This window comes from Chelon labrosus, assembly GCF_963514085.1.
Source record: "Chelon labrosus genome assembly, chromosome: 12".
Classification (NCBI taxonomy): Eukaryota; Metazoa; Chordata; class Actinopteri; order Mugiliformes; family Mugilidae; genus Chelon; species Chelon labrosus.
The window spans coordinates 10,813,291-10,834,945 of record NC_140345.1 but is presented as its reverse complement, the minus strand read 5'-3'; the positions used below and the strand labels follow the sequence as shown (position 1 = coordinate 10,834,945).

The 21,655-nt window shown below is 41.3% G+C and overlaps 2 protein-coding genes across 2 annotated transcripts; one reads left to right on the top strand and one right to left on the bottom strand.

Moving 5' to 3' along the window:
- The first annotated feature begins 3,768 nt into the window (after positions 1 to 3,768).
- osgin2 (oxidative stress induced growth inhibitor family member 2) lies at positions 3,769 to 6,568 on the top strand. The gene is made up of 5 exons (XM_084556324.1): positions 3,769 to 3,853; positions 4,008 to 4,144; positions 4,229 to 4,420; positions 4,513 to 4,604; positions 4,689 to 6,568. Exons 1-5 carry the CDS (start codon positions 3,787 to 3,789, stop codon positions 5,875 to 5,877), a joined length of 1,677 nt encoding a protein of 558 aa, XP_084412450.1. The 5' UTR covers positions 3,769 to 3,786; the 3' UTR covers positions 5,878 to 6,568.
- A 398-nt stretch (positions 6,569 to 6,966) lies between these two features.
- Positions 6,967 to 20,921, bottom strand: nbn (nibrin). The gene is made up of 17 exons (XM_084557069.1): positions 20,834 to 20,921; positions 20,169 to 20,290; positions 17,879 to 18,000; positions 17,624 to 17,783; positions 17,443 to 17,546; positions 17,239 to 17,356; positions 13,901 to 14,091; positions 13,665 to 13,765; positions 13,448 to 13,580; positions 13,125 to 13,339; positions 12,739 to 12,907; positions 11,973 to 12,594; positions 11,774 to 11,863; positions 10,938 to 11,078; positions 10,475 to 10,588; positions 10,348 to 10,397; positions 6,967 to 8,854 (listed from the first exon to the last, which is right to left on the bottom strand). Exons 1-17 carry the CDS (start codon positions 20,862 to 20,864, stop codon positions 8,821 to 8,823), a joined length of 2,517 nt encoding a protein of 838 aa, XP_084413195.1. The 5' UTR covers positions 20,865 to 20,921; the 3' UTR covers positions 6,967 to 8,820.
- Positions 20,922 to 21,655: the final 734 nt, after the last annotated feature.

Here is a 21,655-nt window from a genome sequence, read left to right as displayed (position 1 = left end):
GCAGTTATTTGGTGTTTTGCAGTTTTATCTGAAAGGTTTGGTCTTTGCAGATCTTGTCTTGACTTCCACAGTTGTCCTTAACTGTTGTTTCTTAATGATATTTCAGACAGTGAAAACTGAAAGCTGGAAGCCCTTTGATTCCTGCTTCGTCACATCGTTCTCTTATCAAGTCCTCAGCTGCCTGGAGAAACCCATGGTTATTGAGTGTCACTACAAGGTTTGAGGACTCAGTCGACAGTTTAATTGAATAAATGAACAGTTCAGAAACATTTGAAAAATGTTCATTTTATGTCTGTCTGTTTGTCTATCTATGCCTTTATTTTTTACCTCTGGAAAAAGTGACCAACACAGTAGGTCTGCAGATGTAGATGTGTGCAGATAGAAACAGCAGTGCATGAAACGGTATATGAGCATTCACAAGTTACATTACTAACAGTAAAATGTGTCGGTCCACAGATATCTGGGTTACAATGTACAACAAATTAAAAAAAAAAATACTATTTCTAATTCAGGTACTGAAAAAAATAAAAATAAAAATGATAATACCAGGGACTATTGAATGGCCTTGTTTATTATAGAAATAAAAAGATTAATTTATATATATATATATATATATATATATATATATATATATATACACACACATATATATATGGCCTTTTTATTGTTTGTATTGATAATAAAAATCATATTTTTATGTATTCAGTTATCAATTTTTGGATTTGTTTGTCTTCATTTAATTTTTTTTCTCAACTTAACCCTTACATGTCTTGTTCCTGTTCTCTCACGTCTTTCCTTTGTCTGACAGCACCTCGTAAACTCTGTTTTAAGGATGTTATAGCCAAATACATGTATTATTATTATTCTAATACTAGGTATTCTAGTCAGACACGTAGACCTAAGCCAAGTTCTGCCAAAAAATGATGTTTAGTTTGTTCTAATGGGCTAATTTAATATTGTTTGTTAAATAACATGGTTGTATCGGACAGTATGTGTTTGTCCTGAGTATAATCTACATTTACAACAGTACATGTCCTAAAAATAAGACGGTCCACTTTAAGGCCGCTCGGTGAGCAGCAGTGTCGGATGCTGAGAGATGCTCTGATCTTCCGGCTCTCTCTCTCTTCTCGCCGTGAACGCGCTCACGCCTGCCGGTGCACAGTGAGATGCGCATGTGACGACAAAAGCAGACGCAGGACCCGGTTTCTCTCTTTCATACTCTGCCATCAAGACTCAGACAAGACCTCCTCCTCAGTCGACATTCACAGGCTGCTCTGACCTGAACAGACCAGGTCTGCTCGGATCTAACTGCACGCAGGTCAGTGTGTGTGTGTGATGCCGAGAGAGAGAGAGGCTGGCTTATTATCTCATACAAGACCCCAGACAGTTGGACAGTAGGTCCTCCCACCGGTGTCTGCCTATTTATACGGTTAGAAAGACAGCCGTGATTTGTGACAACAGGACGCAACTTGGAGACAGAGCGATACACCTCAGCGCGGTAAGAGATCCTGTTCTTGGCCGATTGTTGCGGATGCCAGTTGAGTGTGTGCCTGACCTAAATTACGCAATGATGGTGACATAGCGGCTGTCGCATGTGCTCCTTGCGCCTTATTGGACGCAGGATGCTCGGAGTCAGGAGTGTAGTGGGAGGTTTGAGCCTCGTGCGTCCATGAGGATGGTGATCATGATGGGGCAAGAGACTGCTGCATCATTCACTTCCTCCGGTAGCCTGTGCTGCAGCATCATCCACATACAACCAGTCTAGCACCGGTTTGAATTGAACCTAATTTTGTAACTGACCTTCGGATTGATGCTTGTTAATTATTACAAAATCCAGAGATTATAAGAAAAAACAGACGTGAAGAGAAAAAGAGGAGAGATCGTGGACGCTTTCCAACTGAACAATACAAAATAGTAGCTACAGTTTGTTATTGCTGACTAAACGGAACATCTGCCTCACCTGAAAGTTTTAACACGTAGTTTCATTTGTTTAGCATCTTGCGCACAATTGGTGCATCATGTTCCTAGTGTGGTCCGTCCTACACGATGCAAAACGCTCACGTGTAGGCGCATGAAAAGACAAGAAGACAGTACCAAAATGAAATAAAATAAAATAAAAACCAAAAAGATCTGATTAGCGCGAATGATTTATTAAAGATACAATACACGGAGTGGGCTACACGGCTTGATCATTATTTGCACTTAGCTATTTGTTATCCTGATGTCAAAATGATATGACTGTATTGTAGAATAAGGGTAAACCTCAAGTGATGCACACGGAACTGTTGTTGCATCATCTTTAAAAGGGCAGCAATAATCAACTGAGCTGGAATAGTTAAGTTTGCGTGACCATGGTACTAAACAGCAACCTGTCCATCCAGAATAAATGCTGCATACAGCTGTGTGGCTAAATTGCTTTGTTTTAAGGTTCATGAGAAAGCATTTAAAAACCTGGAAAAGGGTAGTAAGTGGACATTTTTGTTTTGTGTTACCAAAAGAATCAACTTCCTGTCTGGTTTTTAACTGCACACATCTGCTTAGTTGTTTTGCACAGCTCTGTGTTATCATGGAAAAAAGCTGAAACAATAAAACACAAGAACGAGCACCAGTGCAATGGAGTACAAAATCAAACTTTTAGCAAAAGAAAAACAAAACAAGTTTTACAACTGTAAACACTGTAGGGTTTATCTAATTCACCAGTGGGAAATGCCAGTATCAGTCTGCCAGCTGGGGGAATAACATTGTCCAAACAGGGCTGGCTGTGTGTGGAATCCCATTGCTTTCTTTGAAAAGGGTAAACAAGCTACCAGAGACAACAGGTTGGGCTACGGACACAGGTCAGACAAGGGGAGGGTGGGAGGCAGGGAGAGAGATGTGCACGTGAAATGAGTTGGATGACACCTGGGATTTTTAAGGGAAATGAGCCAGAGTTAAGAAGTAAGACAAAACCAGCACGGGCAGTGTTGCGGTTTGAAAGTGGGGCAAGAAGACACTGTCCACTGTAGCCGGGGTGTGATGTTTTGGCGGGAGGAGCTGTGATGGTTTGATCTGTCTGCATGCCAGGACCTCATTCTCATCCTGCTGCTGGTGAAAGAGTCGGTAAAGACATAAACAGGCCCAGTGGGATTAGGGCCCACCCGGAGGAGTGATCACGGGGGATTTGCTGCCCGGCGGGCACACAATGGCACTGTCTCGTAACACACAAACACGCACTACACATGCTCAGCGGCAACATTTCACAACAGACTCAAGCCTACATAAATCTGATTAGAACTCCCCTTTGTTTGGGAAGCGGCACCGGGGTTAACAGAGGCGGGTCTCGCCGCGGGCCTTGTGTGACAGGACAGGGGGTGTGTGGACATCGGCGGGATGGCAGTGAGAAAAGCTTGGGGCACGTTGTGTTGTGGCGGGGTGTTACCACGTGTGTGGAGTCCCAGACAGACGGGGAGGGTCATGGCTGTGTGTGGGAGCACAATAACAGGATGAATAAAGGTTTTTTTTCCCCCTCAGTGTGTGTTTCTGAATCAGCTGATGATGTGGATGGAGACAGAATCTAGCTAACATGAAACAACAACAACATTGGCAGACACAAAGGAAGTCAGCCGGTTTGAACCTGTTTAAATAATCTGTCCCAGACACGTTGAAACAGCGCTGGAACAAAGCACAAATGAGGCTCTGCTTTTAGCTGATTGTATTGAATGGACAGTTACAGAATAGTCTGGAAGCATCTTCACATTTCTATCATTCTGTCTCTCCTTACAGCCGGCTCTGGCCCAGGCTACAGCCATGCCTCTGCTGGAAGAGACCACTCTGCCACAAGACCACCCACCCACTGTCCCTGTGGTCATCATAGGTATTTTTTCCCCTTAATTTCCTTAATTGCTTTTACATAATTCCTTCAACCTGGTTGTAATCTTGCACACATTCACATTTTCTCCTAACTTGTAACATATAACGCCTCTTGTGGCGTCAATCCCTGCAGTTTCTCAAACCTCTGTTGGTTTTAGGTAATGGACCATCAGGTATTTGTCTGTCCTACCTTTTGAGCGGATACAAGCCCTACTTAGACACGACAACTGTCCACCCAAACCCAATACTATACAGGAAACTGGAGGAGACCAAGCATCTCCCCATCACAGAACAGGTAAAAAAAACGAAACACCTACAAGTCTTGCTAATTTAAACATAATCACACAGCCACTCAGGTTTGGATTTTTTTGTTTTGCAGGATCTGGAATATTTAAGTGAGGGTCTTGAGGGGAGATCAAGTAATCCCGTGGCTGTGCTTTTTGACACCCTGCTGCACCCAAATGCTGACTTTGGCTATGAGTTCCCTCCTGTACTTCAGTGGCGGAGGGATAAGCAGCAACACATCCCACATCTGGTTCTGGGGAGAGCAACACCCGGGGGTGCTTGGCATGTAAGTTGGCATCTGCCATAACTTTGTAACAATATGTATTTTCAGAAAATGCCTTTGTTCTCTCAGTGACCTTGTCTCTTGCATCTCCTCAGGCAATGGAAGGGTCCATGCTGACTATTAGTCTTGGCATCTGGATGGAGCTTCCAGGGGTCAACTATAGAGACTTGACCAATGGAAAACGCAGGTAATGACATAAGGTGGACAGCCAAGACTCAAGTTTCAGTCCAACTCTACCTCCTTCCTTATCATCTCTGTCCCCTTTCTCTAGGGATGTGACCAGTGATAGAGCCACCCCAGAGGAGATCTCATCCTACTACCGCAACTATGTGAAGCTAAAGGGTCTCCAAAAGAATTTTGCTGACAACACCTATGTGACCTCCGTCCAGAAACTCTGCCGGGGGCACAATGGGGAAGGTCTGAAAAATGGGCACACTGATCAAGGAGATGAAGGGGTGGGGAATGGTGGGAATCAGGGCTTTGAGGGAAATGGAGTAGAGTGTGTAAATAGTGGAGGAGCAGGTGCGCTCTGGGAAATAAGGGGCTACCAGCAGGTACAGAATGACACTCATGTCCCCTTCTCTCTGTTTGCTGAGAATGTAGTCCTAGCCACTGGTGCATCCGATTCACCCGTTCGATTAGGTGTAGAGGGGGAGGACCTGCCTTTTGTATTCCACAGCATCTCTGACCTGGGCTTGGCTGTAAGCCGGAGAAAACTGGATATGAACTCTGATCCAGTCCTAATTGTAGGTGCTGGTTTAAGTGCTGCCGATGCAGTCCTGTGTGCTTGCAACAGCAATATTAGAGTGATTCATGTTTTTCGTAAGAGGGTAGATGACCCAGACCTCATCTTTAAGCAGCTGCCCAAGACCGTGTATCCAGAGTACCACAAAGTCTACAACATGATGTGTTCTCAGACCTACACAAATGTGGATCCTTCTTCAGGTCCCAACAGACCCCAGGTGGGTAGCATTGCCTCTTCCGTATGTGCCAAGATGTGCCCCAAACCCCAACTTGTTGCAGGTAACATGGCTGGTAATACCAGTGTCAGTCTCCTTCCCGACTACACCAGTTTCCCTGAACACTGCGTGGTGTCCTTCCAGTCTGACATGAAGTGTTTGCTGCAGGGGAACAACTCCCTCAAAGCCTTCAAGATCTCCATGGCCCTCGTCCTAATTGGGACAAACCCAAACTTGTTTTTCTTGAAGGGGCAGGGCCAGTACCTGGGTCAGGATCCAACAAAACCCATCTCCTGCAAGCAAAACCCCATTGACATCAACCCCTACACTTTTGAGTGTACCAAGGAGCCAGGCTTGTTTGCCATGGGCCCGCTGGTGGGAGACAACTTTGTTCGTTTTTTGAAGGGTGGTGCTTTAGGCATCGCCTCCTGTCTGCTGAAGAGACTCAAAAAGAAAGGGAAGCTCATCAGCAGTGGAGGAAATAACATTGTGGAAACATGATGGAGAAAAGTGCACGACACACCGGGTCTTAGGGTGCAGGTTTCAAACCCTTTTACCAGCTGAAGGGGGAGTTCAAATACGTTTTTAGCATTAATGCAGTGTTTTCTCATCAAAGGCGGTTTCACAACATTGAGACCAAAAGGACAATGGATGTACACCAATTAGTTTCTACAGAAACAAAGGACAGCTTTCAAGAGTCTGGCTTCATATGAAGTCCCCATATGTCCAAGCTACAATGTGCCAATGTTTTCTAATCAATCTGTAACCTCATAACAGAAAAGGACCTTATTTTCATCAGGGTTATTTAATCATTCACCATGTGTCTTCAACTTATTATTGTATCATGCTTTGGGTCTTCTTTAGCTTAGCTGTTAGGAAAAACTAATGATATAAGACTACTGCTTCATTTCAACTGATGTAACTTATTGCTGTAGGTGTGAAAGTGGCATGTGCTCAGAGAGCAACCCGTGGTCCCACTTACAAATCTACGAACTCTATGTAACACAACCATGCGTGGGGTTTGCTAAATGACGCACACACCAGTGTCTTCTCAGAAGCTGTGACCCAACAATGGCTTATATGTCTTAACGTTCCTGATTATTAAGCCTTCTTTTCTTTAATTCTTCTTTTAGCTGCTGTTCTAGGTAGTTCGAGCCATAGACTAATAAATCTGACCCGTTGCTTTGGTAATACTGCGACTCAAACGCTTCTATGCAAATAATTTCCCTTGCAGATCTGAATGAATTCTTGCACACCGAATGCTAATTTTATTGTTTGTATTCAAGTTTCCTGAGAAAACATATGGTCATTTAAAGACCATACTTTAAAGGTATTTTTCTTCATATAGCAAACACTTTGAAAATCAGATTTGTTATCTTTATCTGAGACATAGAAACTTTGGGCGACACTGACCCGTGTTTGTTATTAGATTAAAAAAAAAAAAAGGTGGACATGCTGTTCCCTGACAGAGTTGTCATCATGTAATTCGTAGAAAATAGGTTAAAACAAGAAACACTAGTGTGATCCTCTAATTTGAAAGATAATTACCAATTATATAATGACTAGAAACTAGTGCAAAAGTAAGTCTTGCCTTGATGATCCATTTATCTCAATGCAGCGTTTTGCAATGTATTCTTGTCATTTTGGGCAGAATCAACTCTAAACACATATAGATACGATGGGTCTTTACAAAGTCAAAACAGGACAAGCACATGAGCACAATACCCATTTTTATAATCATACCATCCAGTAGTTTATTATTATTTATTTTTTTTTAAATCAAGCTAGATTGACATTTTTACATTACGCAATATTAACATGTTGCACCATCTAAAGGCTAACATCTACTTAATATTTTAGGATTTACTACTAATCTATCATTGTAGCGATATTAGTTTTTGTTGATAATGTGAAACATGATACACAACTTTCACAATTAAAAGGTTCAATTTTTTTCCATAGCTAGTTCTGAAATACACCAAACAAACGTTCACAGAAGTTTTCCCTCATATTAACTTTAGCAGCTCTATTTCTACAAGTGTGTATATTTTAAATTCTTCTGACATTTTTTTAATACATCTTTGCAGTAAACAGCCATGACTGTTTTGTTAAGTGCCAAGTAACTTAGAGGTTATGAGGAGAGACAGTAGCAGTCAAGCTTCCATTTCTGTATTTTTCAGTCTTCTAAACACTATTTAGAAAAATGTGATGCCACATGCATTTTATTTATTTTGTGTGCCATGAAAAGCTAATTTGTTTAGAAGGGAATTTCTTCTTTTGCTTCTTTCAATGCAATTTATATCAGTTTTGGGGGCTGATGCATTACTAAATAGCACGTTATGTAGTCATATTAGTTCAGTTTAACACATTGTTTAGGTAATCAAGAGTTAACTAGTGAAAATGTTACTTGTGTTAACTATTGAATTTGAGCTACCTTGATGCTTTTTCCACTGACTTCTAAATATTGTTTTGGTATAAATATTAAATATATGCATGCAGGCATACTGCCTAGCAGCAGCTGCTGTAAGCAGAAGACAGAAGTTTTGGTTGGACAGATGAGGGAAGTGCATTTAAGGACTGTACAGAGGACTGGCTGACTCAAGATATTTTGTTTCTTAAAGATAAAAATATGAGGCTGTTCAGGTGAGACATACCTGTCCACTGCTTTAAAGCATGAGGTTTATTTTCTTGTGTCAATCTTAACATTTGAGTCCAGATCTGTATGAATTTTGTAAAGCAACACAAGTATTTCAGTAACAAGATAAAAAATACTATTGCAACGCCGAAAAAACGTGTTTAAAGGCAGGTCTCATAACGTCTTTGATGACCCTGCAGCCTAAGAAAAAATAGACTTGTGTTAACTCATCATTCATGCTGAATGGCGAGTTAACCCTCCATTCTGTGAATTTGAAAGGGCAGCTGGGCTCCAACTGTCTGCAGAGAAATGCCAGTGGATGTTTAGCGTGACGACAACTTATCTCAACAGTTTCAGATCTGGTAAAGTGCCTAAAGAGTTGGCTGAATGGAGGTGGCTTAAGAAATGGTAACACTTGAATCCCTCTCAAGTTTCTAGTCCTGCTAAAACCAGGGAACACTCTAGGTCTTAACTTTAAAACGAAGGAACGGTTGCTTTCAGCATGTAGACTTTTAAAGCTCTCTTGTACAACTCAAGACTTTTTAATGTTTTGTATGCCATAATTTTTTATTAATAACAAATAAAAACTTTGAGAAAAATCTCTGAACATTAGACTGTCTTGATACATTTTTTGCTGTCAGTGGCTTAATTACACTATGAATATGTTTCTGAACATTACTAACACACAAAGCAAGATGAAATAAAGATAACCGGACACATTTATGAAATTATTTCTGGATTCCTTTTTGCATATACTTCCTGTGTGTTTGAAATGAATTCCCTCTGGAAGATGTCAAAATGAGGGCAGTTCATCTTCTCCGGGTTAGTTTGGAGGGGTTGTACCTAAAGACACAAACACACACAAAAGAGTGCATCTCATACGTCTGTCCGTGTCAGGATGGGCTTTTAACATTCCTCATGGATCACTCCTCAATGTCCTCAGAGGCATTTTGAACAAACAATAAAAACAGGCCAAATTAAGCGCTGTAAAGCGCACGGACAGTGTTTGAACAGCTTAAAGCAAACAAGCTTCCTATAAACCTCGTCTGGAAACTTCGTTTAGACCCACCACCCCCCCAAAAAAATACTGGATTGTTTTCTTAGCAGCGGAGTCTGTTCCCCGGCTACGCATGACTGACTGAGCATGACTCAGTGATCAAACAGCTCAGCCTTGACACACACACACACAAAATCAATCTCAGACTGTCTCTTTTCTGCTTAGTCAAAGAAAACACGGCAGCGCCAGCTTACATCACTTCTGTTACCCCGGCAACCGCTGTGACGAAAGAATTGCTACGTTCTGATTGGTCAACGTGAAGCCACAGAGGCCCCATCTCCATAATATCCAGTTAATTATGTTGTCTGCACTTGATTATAATGACTGAGGGTCCACAGACAGATTTTATTATTCTTATCACACTGACTATCACGCGTGTTAAGTGAGGAGACAAGTACGTTTGATGCGAGAGACGAAATGTTTCACTTGTTATTCATTTAAATGTCCAAGAGGAAGAAACTACTTAATTAGAAGGTGAACATATTTAAATGGAAGGTCTTTTAGCTATTACTAGCCTCCTACTAAATCAGAGACAGAGCTTCGTGTGAGGACATAAAGGGGGATATTATTTAACCGTCTGGCCAAAATAAAAAAGGGCACGTTAATTTATGACACACATTATTTTATGAGATGTGTTTTCAAATGGAAACAGTTAAAAAAAGTCTTTACTTGTACAGCAATCAACATTACCTTTTAGGAACTTCATTTATAGATGTTAAACCGCTTACACAATTATTCTTTTCTTTTTTCTATCTCTGGCTATAGAACCGTCACTAGTTATTTTACATAAATTATACTTCGTTTTAGGGCTTTTATCTCCTTTCTTAATTAGTGACTTGTTTTTTTTTCTGTTACAATCTTTCCTGTTTGGCTGCTTTTATCTCAGTTTTATTGAGGCAGTATTTTCCTCGCTGTGTCTCTTTTTAAAAACATATTTATGCTATGATTAGGTTGGTTTTCCATGGGCCTCTTTTACATCGGAGCCAGCATTTTCCACCCATGAAGACTTTTAAATGAGGAGTTGTCTCTGACCAGTTACCCTGTTGTTAGTATATAACCAAGTCAGAGGTAACAAAGAAGACAGTAACTAAAAGAGCTTGAAGATCTCAACTTGTTACTAAAAATAAATAAAATCAGTTTAGTAAATGAAATAATGGACCACTCCCAAACATAATTGTGAATAGTGACTATAAAGAAGCTTTACAGGAAGATGCTGAGTAGGGATAACAACATTACTTCGCATCATCTTCTAATAGAGCCAAGACTTCCAGTATCTCACCTGAAGAGGTCATCTCCTATGGTCTCATCTCGTCTGTTCTGACGCGCCTCCTGAAAAACAGCCATCGATTCAAACCACAAATCAACCACTAAAACAAAAAGTAAACAAATAAGAAGGGAGACGCTACCTCAGCGGCATCTTTCAGCCATTCGTCCAGATCAGAGTTCTTGCCCCTGGCGTGAACCAGCAGATCAGATCCTCCAATAATTTGTGGGAAACCCCGTGTACCTGGCACGTTCCTCTGTCACATACGTACAAGAAAACACATGAGCCTTGAGGATGAAAGTTGGGTTTGGACATACTCTAAGTTTGTCATCAGGGCATCTCTTAAAACCAAACACACACAAACAATATGGACCTCTGTCTCACAAATAATACAAATGTTATGAAGAAAATAAATTCTGGTGTCCATGGAGGAAAGGAAAAGTTTGGTGGAATTAAAAATCCATGGAGTTTGCAGTGAACAATAAATTTGGGCCACTTATGTTGACTAACATTTAAAAACACTACCACAGTGGTTTTAGGGAGTTTTATAATTTCCTGTAAATTTCAAACAAGCCTCTGCTTTGTGTGTTGGATTGTGGTCTGACCTTGCGGAAACATTTGAAGTTCTTTCCGTAGCCGTTGCCCTGTGTTTGTTTTGGTGTGGTTTTGGGCGGCGCCGTCACAGCGAGCGATCTAAACTCCACCAACAACAGCTTCTTAGGAAGGTTTTCATCGATCTTTGATTCCTGCGAAACATTCAACAAAGATGCATCTTACTTTATCTTATGACTGAACAGCAAATATATATGTGTAAACACTAGACCACAGTAGTCTTTGTTGAGTTTAATTGGATTCTTGTGGATGTGAATGTATCTGAACCAAAAATATATAAAGAGTAAATATCACAGAAAACTAAACTTCTTTGACATTTCTTTAGTGTGATTTCTTTCTTCAACTCCCACCTTCATCTAAGCAAACCCTCTAAGTATCACAGCTGGCCCCACTGTCTCCATAACCAGCTTCACCTAAAGGAGCTCAAACCCTCTAATAACATCACTGTTTATCTACAATGTTCTATCCAAATCCTGAAGAGACAGGAAACGTCACAAAATAGACTGCATTTGGGAGATTTAAGAGTCAACAACAGTGTGAAATAAATAGATTGGCTGTTAAAAACTGAAATTTGATGCTCTGAGAGGTGAAGCTGTGAGCTGCTGAAACCTTTTCAATGTGCCATTTAACACTGTTGCAGTTGGAAAAAAGACGTCTTTATAGACTTTGATGCATCCTGCACTTTTTTTCTTTCCAGGGCTTTGACGACAGGCGACACTGACAAATATGTAAGGCTTGAAAATACATCATTAGGATATACTGTAGCTAGGAAACGGTACCCATTCAAAGAGAGGAAAACTGTGACAGCATGAGCTTTCACATGACTTACCTCGACCTCCTCCTTGATCATAACAGGCTTCAGCGGGGTCTTCGCTTCTTCTTTAGGTTGGCAAATATCTACGCCGAGTAGTTCTACATCCTACAGGAAAAGAAAAGGTGAAAACTGAGCTATAGTGAGACGTGCATATAAAACGGCCAAATAAATAAAAAAAATTTAAGATTAATGAATGAAAAGCTTATTTCCTCACCTCAATGAAAGAGCCCTCATCCTCCTCAAAAGGCGTTATGGTTTTACTTGTACTGGCAGACGATTTGTTTGGAGGTTTACTAGACCCGTAGTTACTTGTCATGTAGTCTGTGGGATGAACCTGCTCCGTCTTGATTGAAACATGATGCTGTTCAGGTTGCGGTTTCTTAGGGAGCCCTGATTCTTTCTCCAGGCTCATGTGGGCCCTTTTTGTACTTGTTCCATTTTTTTCTTGGTGAACCCGTTGTCTCTTGCATGAGGACAAAGCCTCCTCAGAATTCAAGCCTTGTTTCTTTTTAGCTGCACTGCGCACTACTGGTTGCGCTTGCTGACCTTGATCATCGGAGGTTTGTTCATCCAAGCAGTCCATATCCAGAGACATAATAGACTCCAGCTCCTCTATCTTTATCTCTTCTTCTATCTCCTTCCTCTTTCTGCTCCGTGGTTCCTCTGTTGACTGTGCCGCAAACAAGTCCGCTGCTGACCCATGTGGAGTCTGGGACACAGCTGCAGGCCCTCTGAGTGAAGGCGAAGGGCTGTTTGGTGCCTGAGAGGTGATGGATGATTCCAGTACAGGCCGCTTTGGCTCTGACATGACGGCAGAGAGCTCGTCCTCCAAAGGCCTTGACGAGAGGGTGAGACACACAGAGACATGTACACAGAGACAGTGACTAACTGCTTATTGTTGGCAGTCTAAGGTATGTTTGTCATGGCTGGCTGTACAATTTGTATCAGCTTGCAGTTTTAAACAGCACAGAGATGTTTACCTTTTCTTGTTGACAGCCTGAAAGAAACTGGTCAGAGTGGACTGTTTCTGTGGGGAAGGTTGCGCAGAGGCTTTGGATTTCTGAGGAGACTGTTTGTAAAAGGGTGTCTTCATTCCACTGTTGGGCTTAGAAGTGGATGTTGGGGGTCTGATGTCAAAACTGTCTGCACCTGAAACAGCAAAAAACACTGAGTTGAAAGGATGTTTCTTAAAGCATTACAGATATTAGGTTGGTGCTTTCATGACGAGTAAATTCAAGGCATAGTTTGTTTTTTGTTTGAAGCGGTGTTTGGAAAAAGAAAACAGACAGCTGGTACCAGACTGGTCCTCTGTAAGTGAGTTCAGTAGAGATTGATCTGTGCATCTCTAATGCATTCCTGCAGCTACCTGTTAGTGTGGAGTCAGGTTTCTTCCTCTGAGAGTCTATGATCTCTCCAGTGTTGTACGATGAGCTCATTGTATCAGCCACAATACACTGCATAGCGGCCTTCTGAGCCATGAGTTTGGATCCATGGGGCTGACTGGCTCTCTGGTTTTGCTTCTTCTCTGGAGTTTCTTCTACAGATGCCACCCTGCTCACTTCGCATACTGCATACGGCTTCCTGACAAAATAATTAAATTATACACGTCAGATTTCTGGAGCAAACACAAGAATGTCAAGTTTGGACCACTTTAACACATAATGTGTGCCTGTGATGGGTTGTCCGTACCTCTGTGATTGCTCTGTGTTCACTGCATAAGCTGTGATGTTCTGAGATGCTGCAGGTAACATAGTCTCATCCACAGCCGCGCTCTGTGACAGCGATGCACTTGGGATTCCGGGTTTCATTTTTGAGACGGTGTCTAAAACACAGAAAAAAGACACAAACAAGTCAGAGAAAATCAGATGAAAAAGATAAAGTGCTTTTCTATCTCTTGGTCACCCACCTGAGTCTGATATTTGACTGGACGGATTGCAGTGCTTGTCACAGGAAGCGAGGATGGCAGCCAAACCAATTTCAGATTCTGTGATGACTCGTAGGCCCTTTCTGTCTCAGCGGTAACAAGAAAAATGCCAGAGAGAGATGTTTTTTAAGTGCTCAAAAATCACTCTGTCACATTGACAAGTACATTTTCTCAGCCCAGTCTCAAATGCCTTCCTGTAGAAGAGCAGAAGTTTGCACCTTTGAACAATGCTCTTCACAGAGTTGGCCCACTCTGTGGCAGAGGGAGGAAGCAGAGTTTGGGAGCTGCCTGTTGTAACATCGACTACACAGCTCTGTTGAGACTCCAGCAGGTCCCGGGGCAGGGAGCCCTCCTCCAGCAGCTGGCTCCTGCCACCTCCAAAACTCACTGCTGCACTCAGCCGCTTCAGCTGCAAACAACAAAGGAAAGCAGCACCATTTATCTACATGTAGATTAAGAAAAAAATGCTGTAGTTGTTATAACAGTCAAATGTGGTTTTAGTCGTGTAAACTTGCTTAGAAATGCAGAAACTCTAACTCATGTGACAACTGCAAGCTGTCACATGAGTTAGAGCTCTCATCTGGCTTCTTAAAGCAGAAATGTAAAATCAACACAGGTGAGAAAGACGACAATAACACATGCATCAGAAGATGACCTCTTCAGTGTCTTCAGCAGCATCAGCCACCATGTCACATGTCAGCTGACTTCACTTTATAGTGTTGTGTCAATAAGGCAAAATAAGATAGTACAGATAACTTTGAGGTCACAATAGTGTTGAGTTTCAGGTTATTTTTTGTTATCTATATATGATTTATAGCTGTAGCACTCAACTATGAAGTGAAGACACATATGTCTAGTGCTGAAAGAATGTGTCAATTAATTAACAGGTTCAATGCCAAAGGCTGAAACTATGAGTTAATCATAAAACATGAAATAAAAAAACGGGTTGTTTTAGTTGAGGATAATGATTTGGTTTTAAATGCTTTCCTCTATACTGTTATTAAATTAAGAAATATAATACACATTTTCATTTAATTTGGTTGTTTCTTTTGGCTCTCTTAGGTTGTGAGAGACATGTGTAATTACTTAATATAAAATAAATTGCCTGGCAACTGATATGTAGCTGCAAAACACTAGATCATGTGACATACACTGCCTGGGCAAAAAAAGCCGCCACCAAAAAACAAAGGTCACACACTCGAATATTTCATTGGACCGCCTTTAGCTTTGATTACAGCACGCATTCGCTGTGGCATTGTTTCGATAAGCTTCTGCAATGTCATTTTTCACCAAGATCTTGTATTGATGATGGGAGACTCTGTGGTGGCCAATCCATATGTGAAAGTGATGTCTCATGCTCCCTGAACCACTCTTTCACAATTTGACCCCCATGAATCCTGGCATTATCATCTTGGAATATGTCCGTGCCATCAGGGAAGAAAAAGTCCATTAATGGAATAACCTGGGGCCTCATGTAGAAAGGGTGCGTGCGCACAAAAACGTTCCGTACGTTCTTGTTCACGGAAAAGTTCAGATGTATCAAGAGCGAAATGACCGTGAACGTGTACGTGCCTCACGCCAACCTCATGGCTGGCGTACGCTGGCTTCTACAACTGTTGATCCTTTGGCGACACTTAGAGGTGATGCTGGGAAGCTGTCATAATAAATAAATGTGAAAACAATTAGTCCGACCGATCGGGACTGTACCGGTCAACCCTGAGCAGAGCCATGCCAGCCACGTGGGACGGAATTATTATGTCAGTAGGAATGTCACACAAGTCTTTGTACATGAGGCCCCTGGTCATTCAGTATATTCAGGTAGTCAGCTGACCTCATTCTTTGGGCACATAATGTTGCTGAACCTAGACCTGAGCAACTGCAGCAACCCCAGATCATAGCACTGCCCCCACAGGCTTGTACAGTAGACACTAGTCATGATGGGTGCATCACTTCATCTGCCTCTCTTCTTACCCTGATGCCCCCATCACTCTGGAACAGGGTAAATCTGGACTCATCAGACCACATGACCTTCTTCCATTGCTCCAGAGTCCAATCTTTATGCTTCCTAGGAAATTGAAGCCTTTTTTTCCAGTTAGCCTCACTGACTAGTGGTTTTCTTAAGGCTACACAGCTGTTCAGTTCCCTTCACATTGTGCGTGTGGAAATTATCTTACTTTCACTATTAAACCTACTGTAGTTCTACTGTTGTTTTTCTTCAATTTGATTTCACCAAAAGTGAAAGTTAAGTGATCGCCGATCACGATCAAGATTTCTTCACATTTCTTCCTCGAAGACAATGGTTCCTCACTATCCTTCCTATTTTTAATAATGCGTTTCAGTTTTAGTAGTTTCTTCAATCTCCTTAGATATTTTCTCTCTTTGATACATGTATGGCACAGTGGTGAGGTGGTTAGCACTGATGCCTCACAGCGAGAAGGTTCGTGTTCGAATCCATGGGCCGGCTGGGGCTTTCTGTGTGGAGTTTGCATGTTCTCCCTGTGCCTGCGTGGGTTCTCTCCGGGTACTTTGGCTTCCTCCCACCATCCAAAGACATCGGCCGTATGTGTGCGTGTGAGTGGTTGTCTGTCTCTCTATGTTGGCCCTGCAATAGACTGGCGACCTGTCCAGGGTGTCCCCCCCCCCCCCCCGCGACCACGGGATGTGTCTTTAGACATGGTTGTTTAAGAAATGAGAAGCTGCTCATTGCATCAGTTGGGGTTTGTTACGCACGGCTGTGCTTCCTGTCTCTTCCTGGTCACTCCTCCCTTGGCCTGCTGAGCACTTGAATCCCATTTGTAGGAGGAGGGGACTACATAAGGAGGTGAGAGGAGCGGTGTCTTGGCCTCTCACTCACCCTCCTTGTCTGGCGCACATTACGACAACGCCAGGTTGTGTTTTAACCTCATATTTCTTTGATTTTAACCAGGTGGTTTAGTTCTTTTCCTGTTAAGTGTTAGAACTTTGTAGGCTTTATTATTTTAGTCTGGGTTGTAGTTAGTTGTAGTCCTGTTTTCGTTTTTTGTTCATTTGATTTGGGTTTAGTTTCTTTAAGTAGTTTACTTACTCAGTGGAAGGAGGTCGGTTGAGTTTGGTTTGTTTGTTTTTCTCCCCTGCTCTTGCTTTCAGTTTAAATAAAACACACTATTCTTGAAACTCAAACTGTGGTCTGGCCTCCCTGCTATATGTCACTGTATGTGTCTTGTGAGCCGTTTTAGAAAAAAGACAGTAACAGGGTTAAATAACTTGTTGACAGCTGAAAGATAATCACCCACGCAGTAATCATCCAATAGGAGGCTTGTACCTATTTGCTTAGTTAAATCCAGGTGGCAACTTTTTTTTTTTTTGGCCAGGCAGTGTATAATAAAAAGCTAACTATAAAAGAAGAAGGGCAATGTATCACCTACAAAACATGCCATGCCTTGTTTTCCTTGACCGACTTATCAGCTATAAATTTTATATTATGTGACCTTCACTTGCAAATGTGACCACTGTGATTAGTAGTGGTTTGCATGATTTGAAAATCTATTTGATTATCACAAAGAAACATGAAGCAGACCTGTTTGGCACTGAGGAAAATGAAGGTCTTCCCACTGAAAAGCTGTTTGCGAAGTGGAATCAATCCAACGTTTACTTCCTCTTTACTCAGGCTGGGCTCATCGATCTCTGGGATGAAGCTTAAAAATAATGTACAGAGGAGATAATGTTGCTCTGTGCAGCCACTCAGGTTCAGTTCAGTGTCAGTGGGATGTCTGTACTTTACCTCTCGGCTTTAGGAGGTGGTAGTTTTTGCTGAAAGGCTTTGTTGAGCTCTGAGAAGAACTCTGGTTTCACAATGGGACGACAGCACAGCAGAGCGGAAATGGTCTGAAGAGGAAAAACAGAAAGCACGTTGCCAGCAACACGTCACATGTGATAATAAAGAAATAAAGTCTTGTCCTGACCTTGATGGTGACTTTAACAGAAGGCATGGTCAGGTGAGTGCAGTCCTGAGTCCAGGTGTTGACCAGCTTTCCACCCAAAGCTAACAGGGCCTGAGAGAGCGATGCCTTCCCATCGTTGTCCAAACATGATGAACACACCACTGGCTTCAGATGGCCCACACTGAGATACAAAACAATTTATTTATTTTTACAAAGATCTTGGGTTAACTGCGCAGTATTTATGGCCACTCTCCACTCCCCAGCTTGTATACGTACCTGAATTTGCTTTGAAAAACCCCAAATGTAATATTGTCCCCTGCCTTTAGGTTCACAGGTGCTGTTACACGCTGGTTGTTGACATATGTGCCATACTTGGAGGTGTCTTTTAGAGTCAGGGTCTAAAACACAGGCAATAACATCCATTAGTCAAACAAGCCATCTTACATATTTCTATTTAATTATTAATAATTTAAGAAACCCCTTCTTTAAAATTAAGCTTAAGATAGAAAGGTATTTTCAGGTATCCCAAGCTAAAACTTTATGCCAAACAGGTATTAACAGGTATATTAAATTGCCTTTAGCCTCTTATGGTTCAGAACAGTAACCCAGAAAGACAATAATTAAAAATAAATAAATAAATGTTTAAGAGGATTCAGAAAACACAGACAAATAGAAAAATTTATGTTGGGTAGCTGATGAACACTGTAAAATAAACCTACATGGTCTTAATTTCTGCCACTTGAACAACAAAATCAATGCAAGCATTAATCTTATTTTTTTGCAAATTACCCTTAAACTGTTAAAGTTAGACCTGTTATACATCACATTGTCTTTTTTCAGTTCTAGTTATGTGGTTTCAGCGTAACAGCACCATCTTCTGTCGCAAAGTGGCATTACACGGGCAAATAGACTGGCCAAAAACAAAGTAGTCACCTGGATTTAACTAAGCAAATAGGTACGAGCCTCCTATTGGATAATTACTGCATGGGTGATTATCTTTCAGCTGGCAACAAGTTATTTAACCCCAACTGATGCAATGAGTAGCTTCTCATTTCTTAAACTACCATGTCTAAAGACACATCCCGTGGTCGTGGAAAAGATGTCAGTGTGTTTGAGAAGGGTCAAATCATTGGCATGCATCAAGCAGAGAAAACATCTAAGGAGATTGAAGAAACTACTAAAATTGGGTTAAGAACTGTCCAACGCATTATTAAAAACTGGAAGGATAATGGGGAACCAGTGCATCAGGGTAAGAAGAGAGGCAGATGAAGTGATGCACCCATCATGCCTAGTGCCTACTGTACAAGCCTGTGGGGGCAGTGCTATGATCTGGGGTTGCTGCAGTTGCTCAGGTCTAGGTTCAGCAACATTATGTGCCCAAAGAATGAGGTCAGCTGACGACCTGAATATACTGAATGACCAGGTTATTCCATCAATGGATTTTTTTCTTCCCTGATGGCACGGGCATATTCCAAGAGGACAATGCCAGGATTCATGGGGCTCAAATTGTGAAAGAGTGGTTCAGGGAGCATGAGACATCATTTTCACCCATGGATTGACCACCACAGAGTCCAGACCTTAACTCCATTGAGAATCTTTGGGATGTGCTGTAGAAGGCTTTGTGCAGTGGTCAGACTCTCCCATCATCAATACAAGGTGAAAAATGAATGCAACACTGGATGGAAATAAATCTTGTGATATTGCAGAAGATTATCAAACAATGCCAGAGCAGATGTAATCAAAGGTAAAGACGGTCCAACGAAATATTAGTGTGTGTGACCTTTTTTTTTTTTGGTTTGTTTTTGCCAGGCAGTGTATTTTCAGAATCAAAATCAGTATTCTCTTTATTGCATTTGTATACTGATGTACATTTCAGGACATAATCAGTAAGAGATTCCTGTCATATTCAACTAAAGCTGACGCTGCCAAGCCTGTTCGTGGAGTTGAGTTTGTTTTTCTAAAGAACAACCATGACAGACAGCTTGTTGCAAATGTAGCAGGAGTGGGTCAAATGAAGTCATGCAGGTATGGGGAAGGCTAATAGTGTTCAGCCAGGTGATGTTACATACACACCTCAGACAGTTGCTCCTGAGGACACTGGAGAGTCTTCATAATGAGTTAGTGTGCTCAGATGGTAGACGTGCAAAATACACTGCGCAATTGACAACTTTTATGTTGCTGCACTGCTTTGAGTAATTTCAGTCCATGTTTAAATTACGTTTTTTCCTGAATGAAAAGTTGACACTACTGTACTCAAGCAGGCTGCATCTTCTGCTCTCTGTTAATGGCTGTAACACTATAATATTCAGCTTTAGTCTAAAGATGTCTTCTAAATAATCTGTAATCTCTAGGAACTTGTTCTATGTGTTTAACCCATCCAAATGAGCAGTGGTCAGCCATGCAAGTCAGGGAAGGTTTCTTTAGGTGTTGGTTCAAGGTACTGCTGCCATAGACATAGAGAGGATCAAACCAGTGGCCTCACAGTCCTAAAGTTGCTTCTCTAACCATCCAACATTCACCTTTGCATTGTTTTACATACAGGACATATATCCGGTATTTTTCTCACCTCGTCAGAAGCAGTGAGGTGAGCGTGGGCCCTGCTGATGGACTGGTCGCTGGAGAGAATGATATCACAATTCTTGCGGCCGACCACATACCCTTTATCAGAGGGAAGATAGTGGGTCTCCCCTGTGAGTGACAGACAACAGGTTATTGACTTTGTAATAGAAACATCTCAGACAACCAAAAAGGGGTAAGGTGTTTACAAACTCACCTACTTACATTAACATTTGAAATAAATTAATGCATGTGACTGTTTTCAAGTTCGCCAGTCCTCTTTCCATAGATTTGTTTTACTAGGAAGTATACTGGATCAAAACAAAACATCATAATTTATTTGCCTCAGTTCTTGGCATCAGTGATGTGAAAGTCTGCAGAGAATGATGTCAATAGGTGCGTTTAACCTAAATGAGGGGTTTGGGATATAATTACGAATTCAAATTAAATTAATTATTTAAATACGGTACATTCACTTGACAACATCGTATTTCTGTATCTGTTAACCAGACTTTGACTGCAACTACAGAACATGCGAAAACAAGCTGGCTAGCTGTTTATTTGGGCTGCTCCTCGGTCGGCTAACGCGGCTAACTTCATCAAAACCTTAACTTTAACAATTTGGCAGTTTGATAAGCGATCTTTAAAAAGTCAGCCGTCATAGGAAAATGTTACCTCCAGGTTGCATGGGTGTGAGTATCCACATTTTACTGTCTTTTAGGACTTTTTCATGGATTAAAACAACTGTCCTGCAACCACACGATGGACAATCACAGCGCGCCTCATTTTGACGTCATAACTTTGCGCAGGCGTTTCAAAATAAAAGTCCCGTGCCTCTCTCATCCGGTCTGATCTTCTCCGAATGTTATTTATTTTATATTGTATATTTATGACAGATATTTAGAAAATTAAATTAACCTTTATACATAGGACATGAAAAATAATATTATAGATCTAATTCCATATGTAAATGGATGCCTACCCAAAGCAATACATAAATATGTGAAATTATATTTTGTGACAAAATAAAAGCCAGAACAACCTTGTGAACACCATCAGACAGTCAACACCAGGACAACAAATAGAAAAGCAACTCACCTGCAACAAAATTTCATAAGCTATCTTACACAAATTGCAAAGTCTGGTTGTCACCCGATGATACTCTTTCTCAGGGTCTCTTTCTTTTAGGCCCTTTAGATATTTTGCTCTAAATTGCATGGGATGATTGCAATTCAACATTCCCAGCTTTAGAATGACATTACTCAGTATATACACAGCAAACAAATAAAGAGTTGGAACAGTGAATAAATAAATACAGAGTATTTATTCAGTATAGTGTCAGGTAATGGATTTGGCACAGACAAAAAGTAGACTTATTACAATTACAGTATATATACTTTTTATTTGATTTCAAACATGAACCAGAAACATATCAAACATTTGTACTGACAGATCAACAACAAACACCAACACCAACATGTTAAAATGGGAAATCAT